The following is a 23,468-nucleotide window of genomic DNA, read 5'->3' on the forward strand; positions in this document are numbered from 1 at the left end:
CTGTCTCATATTTCCAACAGTTTTCAGACACACCTCCTCTTGATGTCACTACAAAGTCGGCACAGGCAAAACCAACAGCATGCGCTCCCTTCCCATACCGTCCCCTTCCCACGCTCCTATTTACAACTTTTCAACGGAGTATTTGCTATCATCTCTCTTTCAGTTTTCCCCCTTTAGTGGGAGTGTATTGGTTAAGAGAGTGATCTCTGGAGTGAAGGTTGAAATCCCAGTTTAGCCATTTATTAACTGTAACTTGAGCAGTTTACTTAATAGCACATTTCTCTTAGGGTGTTGTGAGGATTAAAGGAGTTAGTCCATGGAAAACCTTTAGAGAAGTAACACAAATAAATGTGCAATAAATTATTGTTTTATACTGAGTATTATTAATTCATTCTTCTTTATTCCTTACATTCTCTAATACCTATTAATTCTTTCTTCAGATTTGTTGTCAGGGACATTCTAGTTGACTCTTCAGTGTCTCGTCCATCCCATTAGACAGGGAGTCTAAGCTATAAATATATATTCTTGTGGGCATCTGCACAGTCCTGTGGTAAACACATGACCTACCATGAGCTAATTAACCCAAAGGGATAGATTTGTATTCATGCTTGAGAGGAGAAAGTTCTCATTTTCTTCCCTTGAAAGGAAACAGGGGAGCACGTTACCCCTGCTGCTGCTATAAGCATCCTCTGTGACAAGGCAGGTCAGCCTGAGGACAGTCCTATCTCACTCACCAAGGATGGATGGGTAGAGACGTGGAAGGAACTTGGTGTTTGGTCAGAGTCCTTCAACCAGGGCCTACGTCTTTTATAACTATGTCTTCTATAACCTCCTACCTATCAAATTGTAATTCATAGTATTTTGTTTTCTCTCCTAAATTTTACATTTATATATTTAAGTTTCTAATAAAAATGTGAGTTTATCAAACCCAAGGCCAAAGTCTTAATTCCTCTGGCTTGTAACCTACTTCTGGCCCTGCTTGACCAACTCAGGCAGTGGAACCAACCACTGTACACTTAGTTGTTCAGAAGAAAAGGTTATCTTGGTTCCTCTGTTTACCTCAGCCACCATGACCATACCATTTGCTAGTCCTATTAGTTTTATAGCTATGATAGATTGGAACCTGTCACTTCTTACCATCTTAATTTTATCACCCTCCACCTCGCCATTGCTGCCTCTCTCCTGGATTACTGTACTAGCTTCCTAACTGATCTTCCTACTCTTCCTACTCTTGCTCACTGCCTCTGTTGCTCTCCCTCTTTCTACCGTATTTCCTTCTTTACCTGAACAGCTAGAGGTAAGAAACACTCCTCTTTTTAAAACTTGCAATAGCTTGCCTTTGTTTTTTGGAAACAAACAAACAAACTGTAGTTCTTATTATGCTTTTCTAGGTTCTGTAATACATCTGGGCCTGACTCTTTAATTTCCTTTCCTACTACCCTCTTGTCTGTTTGTCCTGCCATGCTGAACTCCTTGCCCTTCTTTAAATACTCCAAGCCGGTTCTCACTTCAGAGCCTTTGCATTTCTTGTTTATACATGGAATACTCTTCCTGCACATTTTACATTCAAGGTTGTAATCGAAGTTTGCTTCCTCAGAAATATCTTCTGTGACCCATCTCAACAAAAATCTGTTTTTATTCTCTGTCCCAGGTATGTTTTCTTCATAGCATGTTTTCCAATGTGAAATTACCCTATTTGTTGTCTAATTTATTATGTTTTCTCCTCAAACTCTGTAGTATAATGTAAACTCCAGGAAAGCAATAACCTTGTCAAACTTGCCTGCTATTTTTTTAATCTAGAAAAACAGAACTGTATGGGGCACTAAGTTTCTCAACAAATATTTATTGACTGAATAAATAAACATGAATCCTACTCTCTAATACATTGCTTGCCTTAGTAATCACAAGTGAGAATAGGATTCTTTCCCCCTCAAACATTATTTAATAAGAATTTATTGAATACCTAATAAGGATCTATTTCCTATTCGTAGAAGATTAGAAAAAGAAGGAATAAGAGGTTTTGCTATTCTTTTCAAGCTAAGAATTTAGAACATATTGGAAATGTCAATGTATAAACACAATAAATGAACACAAAAGTGACATATGTGGTACAGAAAAGATAAAATACAGAAGCAGGATGAAGGGTCTGATAAGAGCTGAATTTGCTAGGGAGGACTTATGCTGAGGATGGATTATGAGCTGGAACCCACAGCTGGAACCTGTGTAAGATTTGAGTAGGTTTAAAAAGAAAGGAGTAACTGTGTTCCTAGGCACAATATGCTAAGATTCAATTATGTTTGTGACTGTGGAATGGAAAGGAGAGGAAAGGAAAAAAAGGGACATTTGAAAGCAATTTGCTTCAACCTTTTCTTATTTATGTCTATGCTCTTTCCATAAGCTACATCTCTGTTTTCATTATCTTAATGGAGAATGTGCCCAAGTCTATATCCATCTCTCTACCCTCTCCCTCAAGTTTCCATCCTGCATTATCATTTGTCCGTCATTGTCTGTACATTTCCCTATATAAAAACATAATCTTCTGGTGCCTCAAACTCAACATGTCAAGCCCGAAATTAGCTTAAAATTAGTTCATCAGTACAACTGGTTTTACTCTCAAGCCAGCTTCCCCTCCTGGCTTCTCTTCTGTGATTTCCCCATTTCCCAGCCAGCAAGGCTAATGATTTCATTTATGTTCAGTCCTCCTTTGCCCCCTCTCTCTGTCTAGTTAATGGCCAACGTTACCTTTACCATATCCTTCTTCTTCCCTTCATTTCCACTGTCTTCAGTCTACTTCAGGCATTTCACTTTTTCTAAAAGATTCATTCATCCATTCATTCAGTTAATACTTTTCAAATATCTACTATGTGATAGGCTTTCTTCTAGAGGCTTGTATTATATCTCTGAATAAAGCAGAGAAGAACCCCTGCCTTCTTGGAGTTTATGTCATGGATATGATAATGGCTTCCTAACTGGTAGCCTCCCTCCTAGTCAATTCCTCCTTTACTTCATTGTATACATTCTTCCAGACTGGCCAAAAAGCATACTACTGATTATGACTTGTCTTCCCAAATTCTTCAGTGACTTCCCATGTCCTAAATCCACAATGCTTAGCTTAATATTCAGGAACCCCGGGTTTTATGCTCTTCTATCTCAACAATCTTAAAGAAGTATTCACTGCCACTCTACTGAATACATTCTGGTTGGGAGGTAATTTGTTTGGCAAATTTCTCTGGTTGCTGAAAAAATAGAAAAGAAGAAATTCATATTAGTAAAATTCAAAGACCATGAGAGTTTGCTTAGAAGGACCATGCTTATTTTTATGGGGAATGCTAGAGCTATCTTGGTTAATTGCTGCAAAAAAGCCCCCAGAAAATTGATAAAAATCCTAAGAACAAAAATGTACCTATAGAGAATATTATTTTGGAAAGAGAGAGAAAACCTTATCAGAACAGGAAGCCTATCATGTTTTCTTCAGTTTGCTGATTCCTCCCATCTTATCTCCACGTCTGACCCCTGAAATATTGGTAAGAATATTGCAGGGAGCACTGGGTGTGGTGCATAAACAATGAATTTTGGAACACTGAAAAAAATTAAATTAAATTAAATTAAAAAGATAAATAAATCTTAAAAAAAGAATATCATGTAGCATGGAGGACATGGGGAGTTAGAGAGGAGAAGGGATTTGCGGGTAATTGGAAGGGGAGGTGAACCATGAGAGACTATGGACTCTGAAAAACAATCTGAGGGGTCTGAATTGGCGGGTGGATGGGAGGTTGGGGTACCAGGTGGTGGGTATTATAGAGGGCACGGATTGCATGGAGCACTGGGTGTGGTGAAAAAATAATGAATACTGTTATGTCGAAAATAAATAAAAAATAAATTTAAAAAAAGGAAGGCACAATTTTTATATACATACACTGAGGTCAGTTATATATAAAATAAAAACGTTGGATTTCAATGATTTTCAGTAGTTATTAACATTATTTCAAACATAAATAGCTTCATACAATGACAGTTGTAAAATGGATTATTAAGGAAAAGAATGTACACTTTGAGGTATATCTATCTAACTCTTTTTGAAGTTGTGCTAAAGCAGGAAATTGTGTTCATTAAGATAAAAATCATTAGTGCCTCCATTAGATTTGTCATTCTGGACTACATGAACTCATAAATGTCATTCCATATGGAAATCATGTTTTTTAAATTTAGCCATACTTTAGTTCTAGAAATAGTCATTTCTATTTCATATTAGTGAACATTTGATATGTGAATAGACAATCTGACCAACTACGATGTTAGTTTTATTTGAGCTGCTCAAAGAACTGTGAAATGGGATAGTAAGAGGTGATTACGGAGCCCACCAAACAAAAAGTCATGTAGAATGAAAACTTCTATGAAGGAGGAATTGAAGTTTTGGCCTAGTAGAGTCTTAAGCCATTTGTGACAAAAGAAGATAAGAGAGGGAAAATAACTATAGTATCCTTCATAGTCTTCTGCTTTTAATACTTTTATTGTTTCCTTCTGATCAGCTGACAAGACAGCTTCAGTTTCAAATGGATCTTCCCCCGCTCAAGGAGGACTTTTTCTGTTGGCATGCTGTTTAATCTCTGGAAATCACCCGTACCCATTTTAGTGTGCAGGAAGGTGGCTGCTTCCACAGGCATGAAGACTATTTGGATGCTTATTATTCCGGTGCACACAGGCGCATGTGCTTAGACCTACGGTATTAGGATCTCTGGTGGCATTGTGTTGGACAGCATGGGTTCAAACCTGGCTCTACTACTTATTAGCTTTATGACCTTGAAACCTGAAAATATTTCCTTGACTCAGTTTCCTCCTCTGTAAAATGTGACTATTCATAGTATTTACCTCAATGGTTTATTGTGAAGATTAAATGACTTAACACGGTGAGGGCACTTGGAACAGTACCTGGCACATAGGAAGTCTTCAGTGGTTATTAACTATTATTTTAAGCTACAGGACAATTTCTCTATAAGTTCAGGGATAACACAATCCACAGCACCTTATCCATTATTTGTGTTACTTTTTCTGTATGTCTACAAAGTAATAATTTTTAAACAGATGTTCTAGTTACGTTTATGACGCTGTTAAACATTATTTGCTGATACTCCTTTCCTTTATAGTAGACATAACTACGCTTCTGAAAAATTTATTTTACTAGTAAATTCTAGGGATACAAAACTGATTTTTTTAAACAAAGAAAACGGCAGGACAGGAGGAACCCTGGACTGGAAACCTGGATTTGAGATCCCCAGAGCGTGTTCTGACCTAAGTTGTTTGTTTGTTTTTTGACCTAAGTTTAAACTCTGGGCAGGAGACCCCACTTCCCTTCTCGGTTTTACATTTGTAAAATTAGGGAATTCATCTAAATGCATGCCAAAGTCACATTCTTGTCTCATCATCTATGGTTGTTCCCTCTATCGACATAATTACCATGCAAGCCCAGTGCTTATTCCCATGCTGTTACCCTTCTTACAGTATTTTAAGAGTCTATTAAAAAAGAGCCACATTCTCTGATTATCCTCAAAGCCATCAAATTTTCCCTTTAAAAAGCAGGTTGGGCTAAGTCCCATGAGTAAAGACGAATGTTTTGGATAGAAAAATGCAATTTAAGTAAAATAGAATTAGAATAGAATTCTATAGTATTTTTGAGAGAAGCTTATAATTGACTCTTAGGCATGTTTGTGTGTGCGCATGTGTATTTTCAAGTGCAATGCACACTTGCAGTTTTAAGCTCTGAAAAGTTTTGTTAAAAACTCAGCCTTCAGGGACGCCTGGGTGGCTCAGTTGGTTAAGCAGTTGCCTCCGTCTCAGGTCATGATCCCAGCATCCTGGGATCGAGTCCCACATCGGGCTCCTTGCTCAGCAGGGAGCCTGCTTCTCCCTCTGCCTCTGCCTGCCATTCTGTCTGCCTGTGCTCGCTCTCTTTCCCTCTCTCTCTCTGACAAATAAATAAAAGCTTAAAAATAAAACAAAACAAAACTCAGCCTTCAGTCACACCTACTTTATACCACTATCATAACCATGTTTTTTTGTAAAACAACCACTTTTTGAATGAAATCATACTTACTAAGCTCTAGAAACAGCCCAAATCTTGTAAAATAATGAAAGGCCGATCCAACTTCTTGCCAGGCGGCTTGGTCTACTGTCATGGGCTCATTACTCAGCTGAAATACTGCTCCGCACTTCGCACTAGTCATTTATCTTCCCTGTACCTCAGTACTTTTTTCCAGAAAATCTAATAAAGATGTTTGTTTATAAAAGGTACTCTTGTACCTTGGATGAAGTATTCCCCCAATGCTGTGTGATGCAAGTGCAAGGAAAACAGAATCTTTTAACACTTTGAAATCTGCTCCATGGGGTTGCATTGTCTGATGGTTGGGATTGTGTTCGGCATTGAGAATGCTGTCTGCCCCTTGACAGCAAAGCCTGGCAATTTTTGTAAAATTTGGCTACTGCTTTACAAGATTAATAGAACTAATCTCAAATCCAATCATATAGTGCCCATTTGATAAATATTTTTGAAATATTTGAAATATCACCAATTGTACTTATACTCCCATTTAATTAGACTGAATGCTGAAACAAATGCAAATTATGTAGGTTCTCCATTAGAAGCAGCAGTCAGGGTGATGGGTAAAATCCACAGAATATTAGGCATAAGAATAGCTTCATGAGGATTCAGGAAACAGAAAAAAATGCCTGCTTAATAAGCTACTTCATTTTTTTTTTCTCTTTTGTCATAGTTCCCTAAATTCAAAATTCTAAAATTGGAATTTTAAAACAAATGTTTTAAAAGGAACCACTCTGAAATAGGAATGATATATTACTTAATGGCTTCCAGAAGCTAATCCTTATTTAATATATGTATATGATACGAAAAAAGAAGATAATTTCCTTTAACACTTTATAGGTTAAGAACGTTATTTTAAATAAAAATATAGGGGCACCTGGGTGGCTCAGTGGATTAGGCCACTGCCTTCGGCTCGGGTCATGATCCCAGGGTCCTGGAATGGAGTCCCGCATCGGGCTCTCTGTTCAGCGGGGAGCCTGCTTCCCCCTCTCCCTGCCCCCGCCTGACTCTCTGCCTACTGGTCATCTTTCTCTCTCTGTCAAATAAATAAAATCTTAAAAAAAAATTAAATAAAAAAATATACACAAATATATATTATTTTATTTTACTCCAGTCTCTATTTGAAAGTGAATCTTTCATATCCTCTTGCTTTCTTTTTCAAGTCCTGAAACATTTTTTCTTTACTATTTTATATAAATATGACCATCTAAACTATCTTGTTTTCTTGATCAGAACAGAAAACCAAAAGATTTCAGTGGTGTGTGTGTGTGCGCGTGTGTGCTTTGTAAAATCTATTTACTTATTTATTTTTAAAAATAGTATCTGATGTGTGAGACAGAAGAATACCACTAGGGATACCTTAATGTAATTTGAGCAACTATGGAACAAAAGTCTGTAAGCTGAAAAATCATTTGAAATAAATAACCCCTGGGTAGTGAATTACATTTTTTTTAAAAAGATTTTATTTATTTTTTATCAGAGAGAGAGAGAAAGAGAGAGCGCACACACGCAGGTGGAGAGGCAGGCAGAGAAGGCAGAGGGAAAAACAGGCTCCCAGCCGAGCAAGGAGCCCCATGTGGGACTGGATCCCAGGACTCTGGGATCATGACCTGAGCCGAAGGCAGTGGATTAATCAACTGAGCCACCCAGGTATCCCAATGAATTACATTTTTAAAAGATCATCACCACTTTTCTAGAAATCATTTTCCAGTTGTTTTTCTCCCTGGAGGTGAAATTGAGCTGATGCAACACTTGCAAAAATGACCAAAAAGGAAAAAAAAATGAGAGTTGGAAGGAGAATGCAAGAGAAAGCTGTTGTGAGCACTTGAATCTGAACATCCTTTCCCCCACAGCTTCCTGGATCCTCTGATTGCCACCAAATCCTCTCTATCCCTCTTCAAATGGTACCTTTTTTCTAATAATTTCTCAATCTCATTGAGAACTTTCTCACCACTTCACAGTTGGGAATACCACAAGGGCCTTGTAATGGCTTTTCTCAATTAAAGTCTGTCTTGTTTAACCCAGTACCTTGGATTCCTCAAATGCTCCTATGTCCAATGTTCTCCTCAGAGCCTCGCAAAGCTGGTGTGGGGTCCTGAGCCAGGACACAAACCCCGTTTGGGTTTGAGTCCTAGCTCCACTTGTCATTACTGTGTGACTTTGGTAAGATACTTAGCTCTGAGTCTCAGTTTCCTTAAATTTTTAAAACAAAATGAATAAGTGACCACTTTACAGACTTGTGGCAAGTACTACATGAAATATTTCAGATGTTCAGCACCGTGGGTACCTAATAAGTAGCAGCTATCAGTACCCAGGTCACATTTAATTTTAGCTTCTCTACCTATATTCACTTGCCACATAGTTCCTTCTCATTGTCCTTTCAACACAAGGTAACTTTTTGTTTTGATGATTTCCTTGTGTTTTCCTGAGCACCTTACCTGGACCAATATCCAAATTCTACTTACCTGAAGCTTTCTAGCTAAAGTCTGAGAAAATCTTTCTATTCTACTCAGCAATGACTTCCTTTCCTCAAAATGTTTCCAGCATTTATTATCCAAACCAGTTTAATGGATAAGTTCATATTGCTTAATGTTTACATAAGTATCTTGATAATGTCACTCCTGTTCTCAGAGCGGAGGGACTGTATGTATTTTGTATGTCTAAAGAGAAAACAATTATTTAACTTCTGTTTATAAGCATCTACATGAGAGCTCCTTCCAGCTGACTGAGAGCAGAGGTCAAGCCAGTTGTTGACTGAATTTGGAACTGCTAACTGGGCAATCCGTTTCTTTCACTTCCTGAAGAGGCAAGAAAGTGGTTTCACAGTACTTCATTCTTATTGGTGAGTAAAAGGATTAGGGCTCTGTGCTTTCAAGTTAAAGGAATCTTTCCTACCTTCCTTTTGGGCATGAAAGCATAAAAGTTCTTACAGCAGGGAGCTGGAAAGAAAGGTAGACATGTGCTGTGTTTTTCTTTTTTTTTCCTGAGTTTTTATTATTCATTATATAAAAAAGATGGGAGAACCAAGAAAGAAAAAATTGTCATGTAAAAGAAAATAGAAGACTTTTTCTTTTTTTACTAACAAGCACAAAGAATAGGTATTTAATTTATTGGGATATAAGTAAATGGGATGATTTTTGATCTAAAAGTTGGGTAGATCTTTTTTCATCAAATATTTATTGAATGCTTACTCTGTGCTGGCACAGAGGTAGCCACTAGAGATGTAGAGATGCACATCTGAACTCAAGGGGCTTACCAACATTAGGCAGGACCCAAGAATAAACTGTAAGAAGTCTGAAGACAGAGATAGAGGAAAAGATCTCATGTGCTTTTTCTGAATCCAGACAATAATCAGACAAGGAAAAGACAAAAGAAGCCTTCAAATTGGTATAGCAGATGACATAAAACTATTTACAGGAGACCCTAAAGATTCCACCAAAAAACTGATTAGAACTAGTAAATGCAGTCAGAGGATACAAAATAAACATACAAAAATATTTCGCATTTCTATACACTAATAATGAACTAGCAAAAAATAAATTAAGAAAACAATTCTATTTACAGGGGCTAATAGAAGAGTAAATACCTAGAAATAAATTTAACCAAGGAGGTGAAAGACCTATACTCTGAAAACTGTAAGACATTGATGAAAGAAATCGAAGACTAAAGATGGCACATACAGAAAGATATACCACGAACATGGATTGGAAAATTAATATTGTTAAAATATTCATACTATACCCTAAAGAGTATATAGATTCGATGTAAACTCTACCAAAATGCCGAGAGCATTTTTCACAGAACAAATAATGTTAAAACTTGTAAGGCATCACGAAAGACCCCAAATAGCTAAACCAGTCTTGAGAAAAAAGAACGAGCCTGGAGGTTTCACACGCCCAGATCTCAAACTATACTGTAGGCCTATAGTAATCAAAACAGTATGGTGCTGGCACTCAAATAGACATACAGAACAATGCTTGTGCTTGTCTGGTCAATTAATCTACAAAAGGGGAAAGCATATACAATGGGAATATACAAGTTTTTTTTTTTTTTTTAATCAGCAGAAAAGTTTTCTTTCTTTTAAAGACAAACAATTTAACCACATCCAAAGACTTAACTTACAGACGCATGTCAGTAGCCATTTAAAGTATTAGCTATTGAGGTACAATACATAATTCGGGGGAAAACTCTTCACCATCTGAAGCTTATACCAAATATTGCTGAGTTGACGGCTGAGCTCTGCTAGAGCTTGGGTGTGGCTGAGGAGAAGAGCATATCTGCAGTACCAAAGGAGAACAGCTGTGTTCCATAAGTATGGAAGCATTTTGGACTGCATTTGTTGGGGTAGGTTTCACACAGAAGGAAGAGAGGGGGAAAAGAAGGCTACGTTTCCCCCCACACCCCCGGGCAATAAATGGTGCAGGGAACACTGGATAGCTACATGCATAACAATGAATCTTGACCATTTTCTCATACCATAAACAAAAATAAACTCAAAATGGATGAGAAACTTAAATGTGAGAAATCACAAAAATCCTGAAAGAAAAACATAGGCAGTAAACTCTTGGACATCAGTCTTAGCAATTTTTTTTTTATATGTCTCCTCAAGCAAGGGCAACAAAAGTGAAAATAAACAATTGGAACTATAGTAAACTAAAAGACTTTGCAGTGAAGGAAATTATCAACAAAACAAAAAGGCAGTCTACTAAATGGGAAAAGATATTTGCCAATGATAGAGCTGACAAGGGGTGAATATTGAAAATATGCAAAGAACCCACACAACTCAACACCAAATAATTTGATTAAAAAATGGGCTGAGAACCTGAACGGAAACTTTTTGTTTTAAAGAAGACATACATGGGGTGCCTGGGTGGCTCAGTGGGTTAAAGCCTCTGCCTTCAGCTCAGGTCATGATCCCAGGGTCCTGGGATCAAGCCCCGCGTGGGGCTCTCTACTCAGCATGGAGCCTGCTTCCACCTCTGTCTCTCTCCTGCCTCTCTGCCTACTTGTGATCTCTGCCTGTCAAATGGATGAATAGAACCTTAAAAAAAAAAAAAAAAAAAGACATACAGATGGCCAACGGATAAGAAAATGTTCTCAACATCACTCATCATCAGGGAAATGCAAACCAAAACCACAATGAAATATCACTTCACACCTATCAGAGAGGCCAGTAGCAAAATGTCAAGAAATAACAAAAGCCAAAGAGGACGTGGAGAAAAGGGAATTCTCATGCACTGTTGGTGGGAATGTAAGTTAGCACAGCCACTATGGAAAACAGCATGGGGGATCCTCAAAAAATTAAAAATAGAAATACCCTATAATCTAGCAATTCCACTTCTGGATATTTAACCAAATAAACTGAAACCATTAATTCAAAAACACACCCCTATGTTCATTACAGCATTATTTAAAATAGTCAAGATGTGGAAGCAACCTAAGTGTCCACTGACAGATGAAAAGGTAAAGATGGGGCATTTATATAATGGGATATTACCCAGCCATAAAAAACTAATGAAATCTTGCCATTTGTGACAACGTGGATGGACCTAGAGATGGACCTATTAATCAAAGAGAGGTAACTCAGACAGAGAGAGAAAAATGCCATATGCCTTCACTTATATGTGGAATCTAAAAAACAAACAAGACAAAACAGAAACAGATGCATAAATACACGGAATTGGTGATTATTAGAGGGGAGGTAGGTGGAGGGATGGGACAAACAGGTAGAGAGGATAGAAAGGCACAATCTTTCAGATATAAAATAAATAAGTCATGGGGATATAAATGTAGTAGCATAGGAAATATAGTGAATAATATTGTAATAACTGTATGGTGACAGATGGTAATTATACTCACTGTGGTAAGCATTTTATAATGTAAATAAACACTAAATCCTTATTAATACATCTGAAACTAATATAACATTATATGTCAACTAAACTATACTTCAATTAAAAAAAAAAAAAACAACAAAAAACGCATGCCTGGCCCATACAGGTTATTCTGGAAATTAGGGCCTTGGAAATTCAAAAACAAAGTAGAGCATAGGTATTCTAACAGTTAACCATGCAAAGGGAAGAAACAACAACAGAACAGACCATATTCAAGGAATTTAAAAGTAATAAAATAAAAGTATTCATTTGTGGACCAAAAATGAAAGTATTTCATATGTCAAGGATTACGATTAATTCTATTCTGTGCCCCTAAGAGGGAGTGGGAGGGGGAGAGAGAGAGAAGGGCAATCCCCAAGTATTTATTTGAAATACAGATTGTTAAAAGTGTATGACAATTTTTGGAACCATACTGTCTGGATTTGAGTCTCAGCTCTAATACTCAGTAGCTTTGTGAACTGGGACAAATTACCTCATTGTGTCTCAGTTTCTTTGTCTATAAAATGAGGGTAAAAATAGGACCTCCCTCATAGACTATTAAATGTAAGAACTCAAAATCGGGCACACAGTAAACATGATATAATTTTTTTTTTTTTTTAAAGATTTTATTTATTTATTTTTGAGAGAAAGAGAAGGGGAGAGCAAGTGGGAGAGCATGAATGTGGGCGGGTAGGGGCAGAGGGAGAAACAGACTCCCTGCCAAGCTGGGAGCCCCTCCTGGGACTTGATCCTAGGGCTCTGAGATCATGACATGAGCCAAAGGCAGATGATCAACCAACTAAGCCATCCAGGCACCCAATATAGTCTGTTTAATATGATTCATATATGCCTTTAAAAGAAAGCTGTGAGAAGACAGGGTGCATGATGATGAGAAAACAACATGGAATGAACTCTTGAAATTTTTCCACTTTTATTGTTTTTTGTGATTCTAAGTAATTTATCCCTTTGGACTAGTTCTATCCTTGATAATAAGGGAAGTACTGATCATTCCATTTTTAAAAATTCTGAAAATCTGTGACTAAATTGAAATACTATTTTTGCAACTGTACCAATATCATGAATCCAACATGAATCCATTCAGTTTGAAGTATTCCCTTGTTTTCGTGACTAGGTGGTTCATTCTTGAAGATTAAGGACAGAAGCCAATAAGCAAAAAGGGACTTTTTTATTGATGAAGTATAAATTTAAACTCATGAATTAATTATTCCTTGATATCCACTAAGATTTAAGAATGCTCAATAAATTTTTTTTTATCACATTTTTAGTTTATGAATAGTTAAGATTCTAAAATCAACACAGGAGTTTATTTTATTAAAAGCATAATGAGCTTACTGAAATAAGTCAACTGGAGAAAGACAACTATCATATGATCTCCCTGGTATGAGGAAGTGGAGATGCAACGTGGGAGGTGTAGGGGGTAGGAAAAGAAAAAATGAAACAAGATCAGGGGGAGACAAACCATAAGAGACTCTTAATGTCACAAAACAAACTGAGGGGGGTGGGGGAAAGGGGGTAGGGAGAGGGTGGTGGGGTTATGGACATTAGGAAGGGTATGTGCTATGGTGAATGCTGTGAAGTGTGTAAACCTGGCAATTCACAGACCTGTACCCCTGGGGCTAATAATACATTATATGTTTATAAAAAAATTTAAAAATTTAAAAAATGCATAATGATATCACTGAAAAATTCAGCTCTCTTCTACTCTTAAATGTTTTTTTATTATGTAACAACTTTTGACTAAATAATTTTTGAAAACAAAGAACTATTACAAGACAAGGGCCACATAAACATTTAATGAACCATGCTGGAGAATTCACTGCAAACATTACTTACCACAGTAGAACTCTGACCTATCGGATGAGATTGTAGAAATACTTTAACTTCTGCTGCCAAGTTACCTAGTATTTACACAGACCAAAGAAACAAAATTCCTCCATCCAAATCTATGATTATATATACTATAGCACTTACTGGTCTTTAAAAGTCATCCCTGCGTACAGAAGTGTAAAAGTGAATATATCCCTACAGCCCATGTTTCTGATGCCTAACCTAATGCTTGCCAAAGCTCAGGCCCTCTACTCAGTGTATACATTTGTAGTATAATAGTTGTGCTCTAATATGCAACTGCATAATAGGCAAATGTAAGCATTTCATATAATTGTTTTGGAGTGTCATTAAAGTATACAAGCATATAAGATACTGAGCAGATAGCTACTATATCCACACATAACATTTACTTTATGTATTAATATTTATTACATATTTAAATATTTTAATGTCTTTTAAGTTGTGGTATAGATAAATAGTCACCTGAGAAATAATGAGTGATTACTACATAAAAATCCCATGGGGGCACCTGGGTGGCTCAGTCGGTTAGGCATCTGACTCTTCGTTTTGGCTCAGGTCATGATCTCTGGATTGTGAGACTGAGTCAGGCACTGGACTATACTCAGCACAGAGTCTGCTTGAGATTCTCTCTCTCCCTTTGCTCTTCCCCCGTTCCTGCTCTCTCTAAATAAATAAATAGAATCTTTAATTTAAAAAATCACCCTGAATACTTTCATTTTCATCAAATGCAATTACAGTAGCAATCAGTGATCTAGTATAATCAAGGGCCTAGGATAAGTTGATGTATTAAAGTTATTTATGGTAATTTCTAAGGTGTACTACAATGATTAAATTTTATGGTCTGTATATTTTTTTAAAATCAGTTAATAAAAAAGAGATCTCTTTTCCCTAATAGCTATAGCACAGGAAAATGAAAGCTGATATTTTCTGAATTTGGGAGGAGAATCTGGGTAATGACTGCGGCACTCGTGTGGAACAAGATGAGTTGTGTATCAACAATTGCCAGATCACGTTTCTTTCCTGGATCTCTCTTCTTCCAGGTGTCCAGGGAACCAGGATGTAGATGTCATTATTAAGGAACTCCACAGAGAGGGACAATTTAAATTGCATCCATAATGCAAATCAAAGGAAAAAGAATGCTCAATGTTTAATATTATTTTTCAGCAGTTCACTGGAGTGGACTTCCTCAGAATTAAAATCTCTCTTAGGTAGAGCACCACAGGGAACACTTCATGTGATTTATTAAACGTTTCTTTAATTGCTACTACATCTGCGTATTGATTTTATTGGGTTCTTCTTTTGCATATAAGATCTAGAAATCAGGTCTGGAAACGACAACAACAAAAATCTGTAGTGAAGCAAAACCCAATTAACCACAACTAAGGAATAAAGAATCCTTGTTTCAACAACATGGTTTATGTTCAGTATCCATTAGACTTTTCTGCTGGTCTGTCTCCATGGACCTTGACATGCCCTTCATTCTATTATGCTTTCCACCCAACCTCTAAGTTAATGAAATCAATGCTGTGCTTCTTTGTCTAGAAGTGACTCCTCTGTCTGTTCCTTCCTTCTCATTCCCCATTGCCCAGTTCTGAACTCAGTCTTCCTTCTCTTACGCTTCTAGGTTTGCTCTAGTCATTGCCAATCTTAATCCATCTTTCTTCTCAAAGCTAGATTAACCCTCCCTTAAATACTGTCTTCTAATTTTACTCCTGGGCTCCAGAATGGAAATAAGTTCTCACAGGTATTGGTGGCTTACTGTATGATTCCCAAACTAAATTTCCCCTCAAATTAACTTGCCACTCATATTGCTCTTCGACGTGTTCTGCTTTCTCCTACTTCAATCCTGCCGTCTTCATCATTTCTCCAAGATTTATCTCTTTTATCCTTTCAGCTTGACTATTCTCTACTCATCCTTCAAGATCAAATTCAGGACTCACTTTCTCTGGAGAGCTTTCATTCATGTTTCCTTTAACTCTTTATTCCATTCAGTATTCAATTCTTTTAATATCTCAACTACACAATTTAACCCAATATAAATAAATCATACTGATTTTGTATATACATAAATATCAGCACACATTTATAGAAATGTCTGCATTATTCATTGCTTCATGTGCATGGGCCACATATCTGCAACTAGACTGCAAGTGTCTTCCAGGTAAATTACTACCAGGTAAATTCTTTAAAGCATAACTGATTTTCCAGTTTGTTCCTCTTAGAACATACTCCTCAATAAGTGTGTTTTGAATGATTTTGAATGATACTTTACTTCCCAATTTATGCTTGTTTCATTTTTTGTCATTTTAGATTTTTAAATTCCATTTATTTATTTATTTATTTTTAAAAGAATTCATGCATTTATTCATCAAGGAGAAAGAACGCAAGCCCAAGCTAGGGGAGTGGCAGGCAGAGGGAGAAGCAGGCTTCCTGCTGAGGGGGGATGAAGCTGAGGAGGGAGCTTCATCCCAGGACAGATCATGACCTGAGCTGAAGGCAGATGCTTAACCAACTGAGCCACCAAGGTCCCCCTATTTTTGTCATTTTTAGATTTTTTTTAGATCCATAAGGGACCACTGGTAAGTTGTATTATCATTCATAATTATTTGCTCCCTTCTTCCCTTTATGTGCATTACAGTTCCTCGCTCTATTGATTTGGGCTTGACCATGAGACTCCCTTTCATTAGTGGTTTGTGGGCAGATGTGACATATGTCACATCCTTGCCAGAAGCACAAGAAACACTGCAGGCTTCTGGCAGCCTCTTCTGTAACTTCTCACTGCCTTGAGGACAGCTTGTCTCAGGGCCGCTTTTCCAGCCTGGCCCTGGAATGAGAAGCGGCCCAGGAAGACCGGTAGGTGACCTGCAGCTTGCCGCACAACTTCGCCAAGTCACAGCCCTACGTACGCTTCACGAATGCAAAAAAGGCATGGATGTTTTGGGGTTATTTGCTACACAGAAAGGCCAACTAATATAAGACCTTGGGGTTAATCTAACTTCCACTTTTGTAGACAAGCAGAGAGGCCTAGATTTTTTTGCTAATTCATGGAAGAGTTTTAACATAAATTCTGGATGTAGTCCAGAATTTAGGTGTTTGTTTTTTGTTTGTTTTTATTTTTGTTTTGTTTAACACAAAATACCTAACTTTTTGCTATCTTAAAATTTGGAGGAATGCAGCTCAAATAGTTTGAAATTTGGGGCTTACTGTTACCTGGTACTGACCTCTTGATCTGGCATTAGCTTTTAGAAAATAGATAGAAAAATTTCTAGAAAATAAACAAAATACATTATCACTGTGAAATGAAATATACTCCTGCCTGAAAGATACTGCTCTCCCTTAGGCCCACACTTGTTTGGTAGTAGATAGAATGAAATGCAGTGATCTTTGGGAGTGCCTCACAGGCCCAAGTCTCTCTTTTGTTTTTTTAAAAAATTTATTTATTTTTTATTTTTTTAAAGATTTTTTGTTTATATTTTTGACAGACAGAGATCACAAGTAAGCAGAGAGGCAGGGAGAGAGAGAAGAGGAAGCAAGCTCCCCACTGAGCAGAGAGCCCGATGCGGGGCTCGATCCCAGGACTCTGGGACCATGACCTGAGCCGAAGGCAGAGGCCTTAACCCAGTGAGCTACCCAGGTGCCCCAGCCCAAGTCTTTCATATACATTGTTCATCTAAAGTGTACATTTCAAAACCTTTTTTTCTTAAAAAAATCATATAAGAAAATTCTCATCTGAGGAGGGGTATAATTTCTTAATAAACCATCCCCTTAATTCCATGACGAAGTCTCATGTACTTTGACACTACATGAAAAACTTTAAAACTCTTTTTTTTTTTTAAGATTATTTATCTATTTATTTGACAGAGAGAGAGAGATCACAAGTAGGCAGAGGCAGGCAGAGAGAGGAGGGAAGCAGGCTTCCTGCTGAACAGAGCCTGATGCGTGGCTTGATCTCAGGACGCTGGGATCACAACCTGAGCCCAAGGCAGAGGCTTAACCCACTGAGCCACTCAGGTGCCCCAGGACTCCAAAATTCTTATCTTTTTCCTTTGCAAAATTCAGAAGGAAACATTCCTATCATTATGTGCCTCAGTACATCAGAACTTTGACTTGGACCTGAAGTTTATTTTATGCTTTGATGTTCTTGAAATGAACTAATTTTTCTATGATATTTAAAATTTAGAAAGTAAACTGCTAATTAAGTTCTAAAGAAATTATTAACATACTACTTCCTTTTGTATATCAATTTTTAAAAAGTAAAACCAGTTTATATAGCACTATTTTTCCCTTTTTATGGAAAAACAATATTTCAGTACATGCGTTAGGAATTGAATGTCTTACTAAATAACATTTATAATCTTTTATTGTTTTTTACTATGCTTTTCTAAACAAAGAAAATAAAATATAATAAAAACTACACGCATAACCAAGGGATTTTCTTTTTCTGCTTTTTTTTTTTTTTTTTGTCTCTCCTTATTTGGAGCACACACAAATCTTACCTTTGTGAAAAAACATCCCTGTAAGGACTGCCATGTTGCAGTGCGATTCCATATCCTCGATCAGCAACCGTGTTCCCGATGGTGTAAAATGAGCAATCTGGATCATTGATAGCCACGTATTCCAACACGGCTGCATCCCACACAAAAGCATAATTTCCATATTTTACCTGTTAAATATGGAGAATCAAAAAAGAAAATAGGATTTAAGTTTGGAATTTTAAGTTATACAGTTAGGGTAAGACATATTACAGTGGTGTATATTTAATTGGATAAAAGGTCATAGGACCTATCTTTTTAAATATCTATTTTTTGAGAATTTGGCATTTGGTTAATTTATAGCTCTCTTATGGAAATGTGAAAAAGTTAGAATGTCAAATATGTTTCCAGGCAACATAGTTTATAGTAAAATGACCCTTGAGTAGTAAATGTCACCTGGACTGGGAAAACAATAAATGTATGGAAAGAAGTCATGTCTTTGAGCTTCTCTGAGTGTAGTCATTCCGGTAATTAGATTGCTGTCTTTGGGGACCTGGAAGTAAAGCTTTTTTTTTTTTTTTTGTCCTCTTAAGATTTTATCCATTTATTTGACAGAAAGAGAGATCACAAGTAAGCAGAGAGACAGGCGGAGAAAGAGGAGGAAGCAGCCTCCTTGCTGAGCAGAGAGCTCAATGTGGGGCTCCATCCCAGCACCCTGAGATCATGACCTGAGGCGAAGGCAGAGGCTTAACCCACTGAGCTACCCAGGTGTCTCTTACTTTTGAAGTTGTTACAAGAGATACTGGCTCCTTTAGGTTACTAGGCTTCTAAGCTAGGTAGACTTCTGTACCCACACAATATAGGTATGATCTCCTTGAATGTTACCTATGTTCCAAATGAATGCTGCAAGTCCAAGTCACAATGAAGGAAAATAATCAACACTACCCTGTTGGCAAGATACATTTCCTAACTTCTGTTATTCTGAAGTAATCTGTTGCCAAGTGTGGTCTATGGCAATTTTGCATATTTTGCCCACCTTTTGGTGGGCATTGCAATGAAGAACAAAGAATTATACAATCTTCTCTAACATTATTTAGGGAACATAACTTCATTCTGAGTTGTTTACCTTTTAATGATTGTCTTTTATTTAAAAGTGTGACTTCTTCCCCTAAACTACAAAGGTATCAAAAATAAAAAGCAATCTTAATAAAATTAATTAAAAAATATTATATAGGGGAACCAGGTGGCTCAGTTGGTTGAGTGCCCAATTCTTGGTTTTAGCTCAGGTGGTGATCTCAGAGGTCATGAGTTCAGGGCTACATAGTGCTCCCTGATCATCGGGAAGTCGGCTTGGGGATTTTCTCCCTCTATCCCTCCCCCCCAACTCCAGTGCACACATTCTCTTTTTCCTCTATCTCAGATAAATAGATCTTTAAAAAATATTATCTATAAATATAGAATTTAATGAGTTCATAAAAATAAACAGAACTAAAATTAAATCAAATATCCCATTTGTTAGTTAGTTTGTTTATTTATTTGAGGAGAAAGAAATTTCCTGGTAAATCTGATGAGGGTAAAGAGAAAAATTTCTTTTCAGAGAGTTCATTGTTTGTGCATAGCAATGCTACTGATTTTTGTATGCTGATTTTGTATTCTGCTACTTAACTGAGTTTACTTATCAGTTCTAGAAGGGTTTTTTTGTTTGTTTGTTTGTTTGTTTAGTCTTTAAGATTTTCTGCATATATGATCTTATCATCTGCAAAGAGAGATAATTTGATTTCTTCTTTTCTGATTTGGATATTTTTATTTCTTTTTCTTGTCTAATTGCTCTGTCTGGGACTTCTGGTACTATGTTGAATGGAAGTGGTAAGAATGGGCATAATTCTTTTGTACATTTATAGCCTTGGAATCAAGTCCTCAGGGTATAGGCTGCTTTCAGCAGGAATGTAGATGGGACAACCAATGGCTGACCAAGCACTGAGATATAGCTTGCTTTTAAAATCATTCTTTTTTTTTTTTTTTTTTTAAAGAGAGAGAGAGAAAGGGGGAAGGAGGAGTAGAATGAGAGGGAGAGAGAGATTCTTAAGGAGGTTCAATGCCCTGCATGGAGCCCGATGTGGGGCTTGATTTCAAGACCCTGAGATCATGACCTGTGTTGAAATCAGCAGTTGGATGCTTAAGTGACTGAGCCACCCAGATGCGCCTCTTGAAAACACTCTTATTCAGTCTTAGATTCTGCCTGGATTTCATAACTAGGATTCCGAAGTTCTCACAAAAGGTATTTTGTTCCTGGATGGCTGTCAAATTGTTGTTCTGTGAGAGGACCTCCTATTCCCTCATGCTGCTGATACTACTTCCTCTATCTGTAATCATATATAAAATTTTTATCAACATGTATGCCTCATGTATACATGGGAGATACCCTGGGAAAAATGAGTAATTCAAAGAAGTGGCTTTAAAGTTCATGATTAAAAGCCATCTAGTTTGGAAAGTTAAGGGATGAGGGAAGTAGGCCTCTTAGGGGAGAGTAAATCATATTTATGAAAGATGATGGCCTTTGGTAGAATACATGGGAGTTGTGTTTTTTTGTGACAAAGTTTGTCTGGATGTGTGCCTCACTTCTAGTCTCTTCTCCTGGGATGAGGGTCATTCCCTGTTGATGAAACTCCCAGGGAGGGGATTTATGACACTTGAGTTCCTTTTAGAGGATTTATGTTTAGGTCAATAAGGGTTATTTAGAGAAAGCCTCTCCCTGCATTTGCTGTTTTTCAAGTGCTTCCAGCTCAAAATAATCAATATACCAAAATAGCATATTTTGGGGTGGCATATTCTGTTACCCTTAATCACTAACTTTCATATTTGCTTTTAGCCTCTTGAGTCTCAACCTATAGTAACGGAGAGATAGCAGTGACCCTGAAGCTTCCTCTAAAAACCTACTTTGGTTTTTTGCTATTCTCTTCTTTCAAACAGCCACTCTGGACTTCTGGATCCCCTTGGACTTCTATAGCCCTCAAGGGACCTTCCCAGTTGGGGACATATTGCTTTGCTGTTAGCAAAGTGTTCTAGCATTGCTGTTACTGCTTTGTGAACTGTAAAGCTCTATTTAAATGTATATTAACATCATCATTGCCATTATATACATGTTTCTAATAATTCTAATGTTACAAAGCATTATGAATTCATTTTTAAAAGGAGAACCATTAAAATAGTATGATTATAGCCTGTAGCACTAACAATGAAATGTTGCATAATAACCCAAACTATTTTAGCTTTTAAAAATATCCCTGGTTTTTCTTTTTTCCTCCAACAACTAAAATATACAATCATTGTCTTTTGGATAGTTTTTAACTATTAGATTAAAACTATCTAGAAAATACTCATCAATAAAACCTAACATCACTCTCCAACAGAAGAACAATTGAAGGTTTGAAATTTTCAATCCATCTGAGTAGGTGAGGGATATTATTTAAAAATTGCAACTAGTCTTTGCTCTTGAAGTCATGTTTGGATAAGGAGCTACATTGTGGGGGCCCCTGGGTGGCTCAGTGGGTTAAGCCTCTGCCTTCGGCTCAGGTCATGATCCCAGAGTTCTGGGATCGAGCCCTGCATCGGGCTCTCTGCTCAGCGGGGAGCCTGCTTCCTCCTTTCTCTCTGCCTGTCTTTCTGCCTCCTTGTGATCTCTGTCTGTCAAATAAATAAATAAAATATTAAAAAAAAAAGGAGCTACATTGTGGGCCATTAACTTATTAACAGTGGATTCCATGCCAACTGAGTGCTTCTAGCAGGTTAAACAGAGGACAAAAGTACACCAGAAGCTTTATGTCATCATATTGCAGCCTCCATTTATGAGAAAAACAAAGAATTCCAAAATGGCATCTACCTCCAATATTATCAATATCTAGTTCCTAAAATAGAGATACCAGAATGCTGTGGTGATTAATGGATGATGGTAGTTGCTAATGCTTAACACCTGTGTCCTTATAATAGAGCTGAGATGCCAGTAGCCTTGATGGATTTATCATTGCTGAGATAACTTAAGTTTTTGTTTCATTTCCACAATATAATTACAGGAATCTTTCTTTGAATTCCATTTTACCCGCAATCATTATGCATTAATCTGAAGATCCTAAAGGGATCTGTAAGGAACATAAAGGTAAGACTTGGGTTCCTTCCCTCAAGATGCTTACAACTCAGTAGTGGAGGTAAGTCAAGTACTACTTGCTATAACATAAAACACATTATGGTAAGTACCATACAAAAAGCTTAAAATGTTAAAGTGGTTTAAAGAAAGGGAAACTTAATTTTCATTGGAGGAATCAGGACAGCCTGCTTGAATATTTTGGTAAATGAAATAGTTGCACAAAAAACCCCCAAGTACTTACATTCCTTATCTCTAGTGCTTGATTAAACACAGATACTCTTTGGAAACTTTTTTTTTTTTTTTTTTTTTTTTGTTCATGCACACTCTTTTAAGCTTCTAGTTTTCTGTAATTTTCCATCAGGTGAATAGCTATAAACATTCAATATTGTTTTCTTAAATATTTGCATTTCCTGCCAAGTAAGCGAAGGATAGGAAAATGTATTTTCAAAACCTGCACCTGTGCTCCTCACCTTGTTATGGATTACATCATATTTCCTTTCCTTTGTGGAATCCTCTTGTCCTGAATACCCCTGCTCTGACACCTCTATCATAACCTAATGCTAAAAGCATTTTTCTTTTCAATTCATTAGGCAAGCATCTTCTGAGAAAATTGCAGAAGCCTACACCACAGACAAAAAGACTTTCATTAAAATTATCCCAAGGACTTTGGTTTTAATTGAGAAGCCACATTCTTTCTCACACAAATCTTTAATTTAGCAAATTCCTTAAAAGCTCACTTCAAAATCTATAGCTGCAGAGATACATCAATGATAATCCTTTTTTTACTAAAAAAAACCCCAGTGGGACAATTATAGAAAGATGACATTTAAACAGAAGAGTAAGATGAGATATCCCTTCACTGAAGAAAGATTATCCTGCTTCTGTCCTCCATTTCTTCCTCATGATAATAGCTAACATTTATAAAGCATTTTTTCCATTCTTAAAAAATGCCCTTTACACATAAATTTATTTGCTCTTTACAATACTGTGGGGCAGCTGATATTTTGATGCCTAACTCA

At 36.9% G+C, this 23,468-nt stretch overlaps 1 protein-coding gene across 1 annotated transcript in view; it reads right to left on the bottom strand.

The window, feature by feature from the left end:
- GRID2 (glutamate ionotropic receptor delta type subunit 2) overlaps nucleotides 1-23,468 on the bottom strand; it is a 1,460,772-nt gene that overhangs the window by 96,186 nt on the left and 1,341,118 nt on the right. The window contains exon 14 of the mRNA XM_044224485.1: nucleotides 18,333-18,499. Coding sequence (XP_044080420.1) covers nucleotides 18,333-18,499 — 167 coding nt within the window. The remainder of the gene's footprint in view (nucleotides 1-18,332; nucleotides 18,500-23,468) is intronic.

The sequence above is a fragment of the Neovison vison genome, chromosome 11, assembly GCF_020171115.1.
Source record: "Neovison vison isolate M4711 chromosome 11, ASM_NN_V1, whole genome shotgun sequence".
Lineage (NCBI taxonomy): Eukaryota > Metazoa > Chordata > Mammalia > Carnivora > Mustelidae > Neogale > Neogale vison.